The sequence below is a fragment of the Bombus pascuorum genome, chromosome 6 (genome assembly GCF_905332965.1).
Source record: "Bombus pascuorum chromosome 6, iyBomPasc1.1, whole genome shotgun sequence".
NCBI classification, from domain to species: Eukaryota; Metazoa; Arthropoda; class Insecta; order Hymenoptera; family Apidae; genus Bombus; species Bombus pascuorum.
The window spans coordinates 11447303-11459736 of record NC_083493.1 but is presented as its reverse complement, the minus strand read 5'-3'; the positions used below and the strand labels follow the sequence as shown (position 1 = coordinate 11459736).

Sequence of the window (12434 nt, the reverse complement as noted above, 5' to 3'; positions counted from 1 at the left end):
AGAAGTATATAAATTAAAGAAACGATCATATTTGTAAAATTTCTAATGTTTTTAATATTACAATAAAATATTACACGCATCATGAGGCTAATTTTAGAACTACAAAAAATATACTTCGCTATATCACACATAAATGATTAGAATCAAAGTGGTACGATAAAAACAAACAAGTGCATATAACTATATTTTAAGTCATAATTAAGTTCACGATAAGAGTCATTAGTTTTTCCCGAAGCACATGCATGTTTTTAGTAATTACAAAAACAAACAGTCTGAAACCGTTTATTTTGGTTTGGTAGCTCTGGTATTAAACAATATTATTCCTTCATTGTAACTGCATTTAATACGTCATGCTGAGATAAGTACCCTGATGCAGCAGGCAAAACACGTACAATTGCCATATATTCAACGCGTCAACTCGACGAAGAAACAGCTCTTTTCTCAACTTTGTATAATATCTCCACAGTAAAATTCTCTTAGTTATTCAGTAACAGTTATACTACTGTATAGTCTAATACTAATTGATTAGCGACGAGTGTTATTCATACATACACGTGAAATAAGTAAACACCGTAGATTTCATTTATCCCGCCGCGCTGTTAAATTTTCTGGAATTCACACGATTGGAAGGTTCATCGATGTTGGTAATTCCCGTTTCTCCGACCGCGTACTCTATCGATTCGAAGAACGTTCTATAACTCGAAGAAGAGGTGAACGCGCTGTCCTGGGCGACTCGCGCGAATTCATAGTCCGCGAGGGAAACTCGCTGGCGGTGTTGTTTCGCATGTCATAAGTAGCGCGCGAGCTTGCGTGTCGTAAACCAGGCAGGGTCAATTAGCTTGGAACCGATGCCCGCGTTTCACCGAGTCTCGGCTCAGGACCTCGTAAACGTGCTTCGATCCGTAAAATGCTGTTTCGTGACGGTGCGGCGCGGCGGCGCGGTAAGAGCCGCCAGTATCTGCATCTTTACCCACGTTTCGCTGCAGATTTGAATCTAGCCGGCCGAGTTTCTATTATTCACCTTCGAGACTGGTATATCTGATATTCGCGTTTCTCTTACTTGAGAAATCAGGACTTTTTCAACGTCCTGTTAATTAATTTTAATATCTGAACTGTGGATATAGTATTAAGTTGTAATAATTTGTAGGTAGGTAAATGTAAATGTTAGAAGATAGTTTAACGAGATAGTTAACGATCGAAGAAATGGGATGTTTCGATGTTTTCTAAGATTTGTCGAGTCTCATTCTTTATCGTGTCGTATCGTATAAAGTAGATTGAGTCGTGCTATACCGGTAAATTATACGGAATCGTGTTAATACGATAATCGCGACCTATCAGAGAAATAAGATTAACGAGCAGCTTCGACATCACCGGTACATTTCCTCCACCGTATTAACGTCCAATCGTATGCAAATTGAAACGTGTGTTTTATGCATTGTTGCATATATTTTGATATGATCGGCTTAGGAATCGAGAGGCTTTTAGAAAAGAGGAAAACCCTTCGTGCATGTCAACGGATCGTAACGTGAGATATACTTTCGATATGAAAACTGAAAGTTCAAATAAAACTTCGCAGGGATATTACTGGTAGACTAAATCGTTTTTCTTAATTTATATTGCGGCTGTCGTAAAATGAAGTTGCTACTATTTGTTAATTACGAAGCTTCACCACGATACGAACAACAAAGATAATCTCGTGGGATTTTTACCGTACTATGGACAAGTTAGTTGTCAAGTTAACTCTTTTCAGACTAATGGATGTGGAAACCAGGATTGGTGATAACGTTACAAGTAACGACAGCTCTCCGAGTTTCGCAACTAATTTATTGATAAGCCGAGTATTGATTCGACGTGAACACGAAGCGGTCTGTTAGGTGTTTGTAGATTGATGCTTTCTACATGGTACTACTATCTCGTGCTATTTCTTACAACTTCGTAGCAAACTATTTGTTGACAATTCATAAGAAAAGTAACGCAAATATTATACAGTTTGAAATATTATTTTGTCATGTACCTAACAGTATAAATATATGAATAGTACTAGATCAACATTGACTTATTCATAACTACCGACCATTCAATAACGCGACACCAAAACAATAACGTTCGTTCAGTTGTCCACGCATCGATGCTATTTATTGTGTACTTAATAATTAACACGTTCGCTACCAGCATCATACATGTACATGATGTTTTAGAATTAATTTAAATATAATTTTGAACTGGAGAAATAACTAAAGAAAAGGAAAAAGATAATTCTCGAACATTCATTGTTTATAATAAACATTAGAAATGTAAGTATTGGCACACTCTTTAAAACAGAATAACTTTTTTAAAATTGTATCAAACGAGTTGAATATTTTTGAGAAGTTAAGAGGATTTAATTTATTAGATGGCGCGTAAGAGAAATTTTGAGAAAATTGCAGTTGACCGGTATCGCCAAAAAAATAGTAAAGGTCACTGTTTACAATCTTCTTATCCTGTAATGAAAATTTATAAACAACACGTTTCCTGGATATGTCAACTATAAACATGCTGAAAATCTCATCGAAAACGATTAACCTTGTTATGAGCTTCAAACAGTTAACACTGATGAAAATCGCAATTTTTCTATGACTTTCTGGATTATTTTTATTCGTTCTTCGATACCTGTAGCTTGTTTTTTCATCAACCGATTTCGATGAAATTTTTCGCATGTATATAATTAATAGCAACATAGAATTAACGTCTACAAAGCGTACCATTTAAATTTTCATTATAGGTTCAGATAAAAAAGTTGAAAGTGACCTTTGCCACTTTCTTCGCGATTCCGACCAACTGCTATTTTTCCAACATTTTTTATTGCACGTCATATAGTAAATTAATATCCTTTAGATTTCTAAAAGAAGTTCGAGTCGTTTGGGCCAACTTTAAAAAGATTATTCTGTTTTAAAGAGCGTGACAATACTCGTGTTTCTAACTATGTATAAATAAAATACAATCTGTGGTACACGTCTTGTTCCAATGCACTGTGGCAACGTATACGTTAAGAAAACACGAATGTAAATTTCATATATTATGATGAGCATTATGGTGACAGTAACTCTGAACAAAAATCAATATTTCCAAAGTAACTTTATCAACCAGTTGTCCATCGTGTACGTTATATCATTATGGACGCGTTACCAGTGATAAATGCCTCGTTATCAATATACGAGGCACATACAAACGCCATTCGATCGTCATCTGATTAGTAAAACGTTCACGCTGCTATTGACACGGTACAGAAGAGTATCCATGCTATGCTATTACCGTCAAGTGGATTTACTTCTATTAAAACACATCTAATCATGTGAATATTTCGATGAGAAATTAATGTCATTCAGAAATTAAATTAACGATGACGTTTTAAAATACTTAAAGCACTCTAATATCTGGAAATCGAATTAAAGTTTCCTTCGGTTAAAAGTATATTGCAATTACAGACCATGGATGAAAAACGTGATAAATCAGATTTCCTGTATTTTACAAAACAGAATTTTTTAATTCGATAGGTTGTTAGCCAATTTTACATTAAAATTAACTTTGCGTTTGAGACTAAATGTGTATTTCTGACAGAATATTAATAACATTACGGTAATTATTTACAAAACGGACAACATCATCGATTTCCGTCGTCCTGGCATTAGTTTCCGTGATATTTGTAAAAGTTTCCATTTCGATCATAGCATGATTTTGATGATCGAACAATCGCTTTTTTTAATATCTTGGAAGTGAAGGCTGAAGTGCTTTCAATTTCGAATAACAACAAGATAATATAAAGCTTAATACTAATTGCATCTGTCTTATTATTTAATTCCTTAGCTTATTTCACAGCAGCAAATAATTATCTATAGCAAACCTAACAAATTGATTTTTCTTTCCTGTATGAGTTGAAAATGATTATCGTAAATGGATTAGATTGGATTATATAAAAGTACGGATGCCGTGAGGTGTAGCCAGAACGAGGGCTAATCGTAACATAAATCGAACTGAAGCTTTTTGAATATATTTCAAGATCATTGAAATTGGTGACATCGCCCGCGTCGTAAATAATTATCAACATTAGCAAATTAATATTAATAAACTTACACTAACCTAATAACTGAACTAATGTAATTTGTTTCTTACAAAACACAATGGATTTATTACCTGTTCTTAAAAGGTGAACATTTTCGAATCTCTCAGATTAATTATTTCTTCAACCATTTCACGTTGGAATATTCCAATTTAGTCACCAAACAAGTCAGAAAATCAACAAAAATTTTGTTATATTTCCTCTTGTGGTCTTTACTTGCAAAATACATATATACGAAGTAAAAGTCCGATTGCGAATGCGGTAAAAGCGACCATTCAATTCCCTTCACTTACCGTAAATAAACATAAGAACCGGGACAGGGGACAAGCACATCAGGCAAATAGTAACCACCCTGGTTCTGCAGACAACCTTCAGCCCTCGAAACACAAAGTCGCAGATGTTGTTCGCTTCGAGATTCGCGTCTTTCAATTGAAAGACCACGGAACCGTAGGTGAGGTTTCTGTTCTCCATTGTGTTCTCCGGCACTTTGGCGCTACTGGTGAAAAGCCGTCGCGACTCGTCTCCTGAAAACTGAACATCAACAGAAACATTCGCGTTAATTGCCTTCTAATTACCGTACTAGTTATCGTATACGTCGTTAACTAATTATATTAAGATCTACTCTACAAGAAACTATTTAACATAAATATTGAAGGTTGGCGAGTTATTAAGTTTTGAAGCTTGTCAAAGGGAAAAGAATCGAAATGATTTGCGATGATTTCAGATCGCAAAACACAAACTCGAGCGTTGGACGATAGATAAGCCACAAGCTTCTAACTTGAAGCTGGAGGAAGTCAATGTCTGTGATCGCCGAATTATAGTAGAATTGATACACGTATGTATATGTGGCGAATATCTAAAGGCTCTCTAGTTTACGTAGTTATTAGGCTGATTCTAATTAATAGTCATTGTTCCATGATGAATGATATACATGTATAGAACATTTTATATACGGCGGTTTCGTCGTGTCGTTTGAATAATTAATCTGTGAAAAATATAGCTACAATGCTGTGGAAACATTGAGGTAATATTCCTATTCGACACGGTCTACGTTCGACAGCTTTGTGTAGTAGTAATTGCGTGTGAATGGTAAATATCGACCACTATATATATCCTGTTCGACACATAATTGTTCCATATATATCCTGTTGCCTTTCTTCTCGGTTAAACAGTTACACATTTACGATTGAAAATGATACAATTTGTAAATGTGACTTCTGACGAATAATTAAAGTTCACGTGCCTCGTCTTCGTGATTATACGAACGGAACTGAGACTATCGATGCATTTTTATTTAGAAAGAAGATATAAGTGATAATCGTCATCGTCGTCGAAAAGACCAAGTAGAAAGGTGATTTTAAAATATGAACACTGACCATTTCAATTTTAGTACGTCGTTCTCGTACACGTTGAAAATTAAACAGAGACTCCAAGGTAAGGCTCGTGGTTTCAAATATCCAGAGGTCAGAAAATATCTGTAGGGTCACTTTCTCGGTTCAGTTTACTCGAATGAGTCTGAATCTTAGGATGATCGCGCGAATTCGTGGCTGTAAAGCGGTGGTTGTTTCGATCCAACCGGATGGACCGTCTGGAACTTGGCTGCTTTTTACGATCTAGCTATTTCTTTGATCCTCCTGGGAGGGGGGTTGTTTCTACACATGACCACAGGGCAGTTCGTTATATCGTAAAGATTTTAAGCCAACACGATGGTGGATGCAAGGTCGCGGACTACGCGACAAGATGAAAAACACGCGACCGTATTTCATGATGAAATTGTCAAACGTATCAAACGTGTCATCGCTGAGCGTCAAACTCTGACCATATACATCGCCCTCGCTAACAAAATTCGATAACAGCGTTGACGATGCGTCGAAAAAAAAAAAAAGTTTTAGACAATTGGGAACTAATCATCACGTGGAGTATTTTATTCGAATATACAGGCACGGTCGATACTTTATTCGACGAATACACCTCGAAAAAATAGAGGGAAATAATCCTAGAGCGTGTGAAAAATTCTATGTTCGCGTAACGATGTTTCTCCATGGTAAAAACTGGATGAAAAATGTAAAATTTTGCTGAAAAAATTTGTTTTGTTGGGATATGAGATACGACGAATGAAAATACCCTTCGGAAATGAATCCGTAGGATGCTTTCAAGGAATTGTTGGCTTGTACTTTGCCTAACGAAATTTTCCTAAGAGGATACAAGAGGTTTTAAGGCTTTCAAGAACGGGGGTACAGGCTTATAGTGTACAAGGGGAAAACGCTTTACCCATTCTGGTGGTATCCCCTTTTGTTTTTGTTATCGAATATCTCGAATAATAAATGTTGGATTTTGCCTCTGTGTCAAAGGTGAATGAAAAATATCGTACCTGCGATACAGAGCTGCTGGCTCGTCTAGAGTCTTCGAAGGTATTTGGGCCATATCCTAGAGAGATCTGAACCGTACTTCCGCGAGATTTGGCGCTGCCCGAGTTCACTTCCTTTTGCCGAGATGGGGATGAATTTCGATTCTCGTATATACCTGCGGAAACATAAAAAACAAAATTTTTTACACTGATACCACGAATTTCTTTTAGATAAAAATTAAGTAACGGTCAAAGAAGCGTCATTGATATATATATATACTTCCAAAATATTGTCTTAATATCTAGCGTATTAATATTAGGCTAGTCCATAAATTCATGGCTTTTACGAATGCAAGGTTTTCAGTTTTTCCACAATCGTTTGATACGATTTAACGAATCATGTATTTTCTATCGTTATTTGCAACCTTCTCCCCTAACATTGTGAAAGTTTCTGTATTCCTTGCTTCAACGATTCCGTTGGTTTTAACGCGAATGAATTTTTGAGTAGATTTCGCAATTTTACAATGTTGTGGGAGGAAACTCCAGCTAAAGCATTTCGAGGAGAACGGGGAAGATGGTAATTCATCGAAGTAAAGTCCGATGAGTAAGGCAGATACTACAACAGAGCTTCCCATCCAGGGTCTGGGAGAGCCATTTTTGTTAAATTTACGACGTGACCTTTGGCGTTATTGCGATGAAATAATGTCTGTTGTCCAATAAAACTTTATATTTTATATTAACAACAAGAACATTTTTATATGCAACCAGAAACTCGAGAGCCATTGTACGATCCACAATACATAGGAGATAGACAAATATTATAATTTACGTTCAGTACGAAGTAAAACACGAATGAATTTATGGACTATAGAATGATATGGTCGATTCTACAGAAGTGGGAAATTTCATCCACACACTTTTTCATTTCCTCTGCGAATTGTAACAAGTTTCGGGTATGGCAGAGAACATACTGGTATTGTTACAAAAATGGCCAGACAAATAAGTAACAAATAAAACATGTATGAAATTTCACCGGCATTTTTAAAATAATTATCTGCAGAGATTTCAATAAAAATCTCATATAATTTATTATATTATATATTATATTTAAAACTTTTTACTTGAAAAAAAATCAATATTTTTTCATGCTTTTTACCGTAAAGAATTAGTGAAAAGATAATTAGTTTTCTCAAGGATTATTTACAAAGTTTGAGCATCCAACATTTTACATCAATAGTAATTTGTAATCATCTAGATTTTTAGCAAACTAACTACCACTCTTGACAATTGTTAAGTTAAACTTGAAAGTTAAAAGAGAAATAATTAGAACTAGCTATCAATCTTGGCAATTGTCAGTTAAACTTCAACTCAAAGATCATTGCATTTTTAAAACAAATGAATAGTTATTCCTTAGATAAACAAACTAATGATCAATCTTACGTTCTTTATTGTAAACAGTGTATTTACAGAAAATACGGAGTAATCGGTATAAATCGGGTTCAGACATAACAGTTTAAAAAACACGAACAATTTCGTTTTAAATGGTTCAACTCCTTTTATCCGCGGCATTGGTCGCACGACAGAATCCAGTTATTAATTTTTCTTTGTGAGCTTGTTCTTTCCGTGCCAATAAATCGTACACGTTTTTATTTTACGATTGGCTGAAATTTATGGAAGTAGAGTTCCACGTAGTGTCTCAGAGATAATCAATAATAGCGCGTAATCTTTAACGCATCGATAATTCGCTCTTTCCTACAGATATTTCAAAGCAAATTACTTTTGTTCGATACATTATTTATTGCGTCGTTGACAAGTGCCATAGCTTTTTCTTATAAAGTTTAACAAGGACGATAGAACAATTCAACGTAAGTGTTTCATTTCCTTTTTAATAACGAGCAATACGCATAAACGATACATATTTTGTTAAGGAGTCTGAAAACCAAGACTATAAAAGAAAGAATTGTGTCATTGCTAAATAATAGAAAAATTAATTTTTCTTAATTAGTTTGTTCTTTTAGCAAACCGACAATATACGTATGTTTACCGAAAAATAATAAATGATCGTAAACTCTTTAACAGCGCCGATTCACAATGCCACATGATCAACAAAAATTAGGTCACTACGTTATTTCGTATTATTATTCCGTGTAACTATTTTCAACGCTCATATCAAACTACACAAATCGTATCAGAGTATTCATAGACCAACTATCTCAACGATGATTTTGTCTTCAGTTTCACACGATGCCTATTCGGTTCTAAACCGTGTTCCGTTGTCCTGATGTGTTACGTACACATTTACAAGATTTGCTCAACTAGATTAATGCGGTTGCATGAAAAGCGACAAAGTGTCACGATGCTGACTCGCTCCTATCACTATCCATACTACACTCGGCTATAATAATTCCGGCGATCAGGTAGGATTATCAGCTTATCAAGAGATCCTATTTTTAGAGGAATGATCGTCCTGAGTGTAGTTCATTCTCGTCTTGATCCTCGATGTTAAATTTGCAATATCACTTGCATCGGTTTATACTTGAAAATTTGATACCAATCCGTGTTAATCAACGTGTGATCAGATTCGCTTGTCTGTACTTCGATTACGACGCGGCGGAATCAACGATCTATGAAACTGCTCGGCAAAACGAATAAAATTTACGGCTCTCTTGAGATGTCGCGTCAAATTAGTGGGTAACGAGCATCGAATTGCCATAAGACTCCGGATACGGCGAGAACGTAATTCAATCACGTTTACTGGAAAGCGTCATACGTCGATCTACAGCGAGAGAACTCGGTATCGAGAGGATTAACGTGATTAATTATTTCATCGAATGTAACGCCATATCGATGACGCCGTTGAAGCGTTATAACGGTTTTCGTTTCCATGGAGTGGTGAATATCGTGCATGAAACTGAAACCTATAACACTTGTTCTTGTTTGTAAATACAAGCAAGGCACATGCCGTACAGCTTTAGTATGCTCGTATTCGCGTACATTAAAAACGTAGCTGCGATGTTAACGATATTATGGTTGAGCATTTAGAAGATTACAAAATCTCGTCGCTTTTATATGCTATTAAATTTTATTGGACTTCGTTTGTTCACAGTTATTCGAGAAAGTTTTTGTACATCCTATAGAAGCGCTATATCTGTTGAAATAAATTATATCTTTATCAACATACGCGACAATAGCTATTTTGTAGGAAATTGTGTTGCTTCGCAAAAATATACAGAAAAGAAGAGAGAAAATACGATTTGTGTGGGCTTATTATTACATATTGTACATATTGTCATTTTGTGAGAAGCTTGTTTTATTGTACCTTTAAAGTAGCTCTCAATTAGTCTTGGCATAAAATATACTAACTTCGTGATGGAATTTTATTTCAATAAAAATAGTTTTACTATAAGCTATACGAAGACTTTCGTCACTGATCTAATGCTATCAACTTCAAAATTACGTAGAAATTATCATTGGAAAGAGAAACCTAGTTATAAATAATTAGTTTTCACCTTCTAATTATTCTAAGAGAGACAAAGAAAATTTCGTGTTTCCCATCGCCAATCGCATCAGCATTCTCTTTTAGCATTAGCATTCTAGCATTCTCTTAGAGCAAACAAACTCTTACCTTGATCGGCAGAGGCCCTTCTCGGATCGTGCGCCACCATACCCGCCTTTACGGCTCTTCTGTCTTGTAAACCACTCAAGCTGCCCCTCGGAGTTCTGTCGATCGTGTCAGGATCGATACCTCGTCGTGTGCTTCTCGTCTCTTCCTCATTAGCACCGATCGATCCTCTAGGCGCGTCGTTCATGCCAATGCTCCCTCGCGAGGATCTGTTCACCTCATATGGAGTGATCGAGTTTCTTGGACTCTGATTCAAGCACTCCGAGGCTATGGAACCTCGCGGGCTTCTCTGCGGGCTACGATCGACCAGTTCCATGTTAGTCATGCTTCCACGGGGGCTTCTCGAAGAATTGGGTATCAAAGAGTGTCGAGGACTGCGAGGTGGAGGATTTCCATTTTCAGACATCAGGGACGTCCTTGAAGCGTTCAGAGGAATCAGACTGTTCCTCGGGCTTCTATTGTGAGTAACATCCGGTACCAAGGAATTTCTGGGACTCAAAGGAGCTTCCGGAACCAAAGAATGTCGCGAACTGTATAACATGTCAGGTGCCAAGCTGGTATCTGGAACCAAACTGTTCCGGGGACTTCGTACTCCGTTACGGGAACTTCTGTAATAATCGTCCGGAACCAGGGAATTTCGCGGGCTGCGACTGATCTTCTGAGTGAACATGTTCCGCGTGTCGCCATATTGATCTCGCTCCAGCAGAGGCTTGTGGTGGATTGGCTGAAAGGTCAAGGGTATATCCTCGAAATTGATGAAGGCAAAAGGAAATTGTAAGAATATAACCAGCGCGGGGAATCTTTATGGGAGAATTTCTCTGATGTCAAGAAGTTGTAGGAGATTCGAGTAGAACACAGACTACGATATAACCGTGCTCTGTTTTTCACCTCAACTTTGCAACTACGTTTCTAACCAATTAATCATTGCGAGACGGGGGACAAGTATGACATAGAACAAGGTAGGTCGTTCGACAATTATTTCCAAAGATGGTTCGAGTATTGGCACACGTCGAGCTCGCTAAGAATAAATTTTTTTCCTGTAGAACAAGTTTTGTGAATTTCTAGAAAGTTTCGAAGCCATGCTCCGTCACATTTAAGTGTCGATACGCGTTACTCGTCGTGTGCCGGTATCGATTTAGATTTTGTACTTTCTCGTCTCCAATTCACCTATGCGAGGTACGTAAAATATTTACAGATCATTTCGTGTTTGAAGCTTCCGTATTGTACGATACGATGATTAGCACGCTCGTATGACTCGTACGAGTCTCGTTGTTCATGCAAATTCACAGGATGCGAAGGGATAAATCTAAATAGATAAAATTGTCAATTATGAACAACCTCGATGTCGTTTCCCATTGATAGAGCAATATCGGGCACGATACTGCCCCGTGGAGAGCGTTGACGTTCCATAGTTCCTCGAAGACTCGTCGGTGGCAAATCGACAGGTTTATCGGTTGCCACGCTGGCGCGTCGTCCTCTTGGTCCGGCGATCGGCGACGTATGACCAAAATTCGTCATATTGCGCGATGCTCTAGAGCGTCGCGATGATGTGCTTCGATGCAACATCACAGAGGCATTTTCTCATCCCTGAAAAACGAAGGTAAAAAAATCTTTTTAGTTAGATGATAATTAAAGTAATTTCCACTGGTTTAATTTTTACTGATTGTTTTTACAGCGACTGATTAGAATTTCATTATTCCAGATTTGCAGGAATTATCTGTGTTGGAATTAAAAAATTCGCAGAAAAGATTCGTTATAATTTCTTCGTTTACAATTTCTCTGAATGTTTTTCAACAAACTTTTTCAACTTTAATGTGATCGATAATTGACGATGTAATAAAATTTAATTTAATTTAAACTTGGGAGAAACGACAGTTTATATAGCACGCTGTAACACATATCGAGTCAAATATATTTCTCTTATTTCTTCACATCGATCTTAATAAATATTTTCTTTATTGCTTATTCGCCAAGTCACGTTCGCTTTATTAAATTTTTCGATTAAACTTTGCGAAGAAGTTTCATGTAAACAGAGAACTTCGTGTCTTTTTCGACTGATAGGCATAGTAAAGACCCATAAAGTACTGGTAAACGAGACCATTTGACGAAATGTCGAGAAACGGAAAGCTAATCAACGTACTTTACTTCTTTTATCGAATATTTTTACTCGGTCAGCATGCGAAGTGTCCACGAACACGAAACGTACGATCCTCGGTATACGCTTAGCCTGGTAAAGATAATCAACAGTATGGAATCAATTTCCCGCAAGCTACAGAACACGCCAGGTACGTAATAAACCGGCTTTTATAAAGATGACCCAGATACGTACGCGTCGCGTTGCATCGCTCATCGGTTTCGATTCGCTGGCT

General features: G+C 36.8%; 1 protein-coding gene across 1 annotated transcript in view; it reads right to left on the bottom strand.

The window, feature by feature from the left end:
• The window catches only part of LOC132908254 (uncharacterized), a 35402-nt gene that overhangs the window by 12378 nt on the left and 10590 nt on the right, over positions 1 to 12434 (bottom strand). Inside the window, exons 2-5 of the mRNA XM_060962059.1 lie at positions 11404 to 11652; positions 10069 to 10789; positions 6468 to 6619; positions 4390 to 4627 (exon numbers count right to left, since the gene is read on the bottom strand). Coding sequence (XP_060818042.1) covers positions 4390 to 4627; positions 6468 to 6619; positions 10069 to 10789; positions 11404 to 11631 — 1339 coding nt within the window. The 5' untranslated portion in view covers positions 11632 to 11652. The remainder of the gene's footprint in view (positions 1 to 4389; positions 4628 to 6467; positions 6620 to 10068; positions 10790 to 11403; positions 11653 to 12434) is intronic.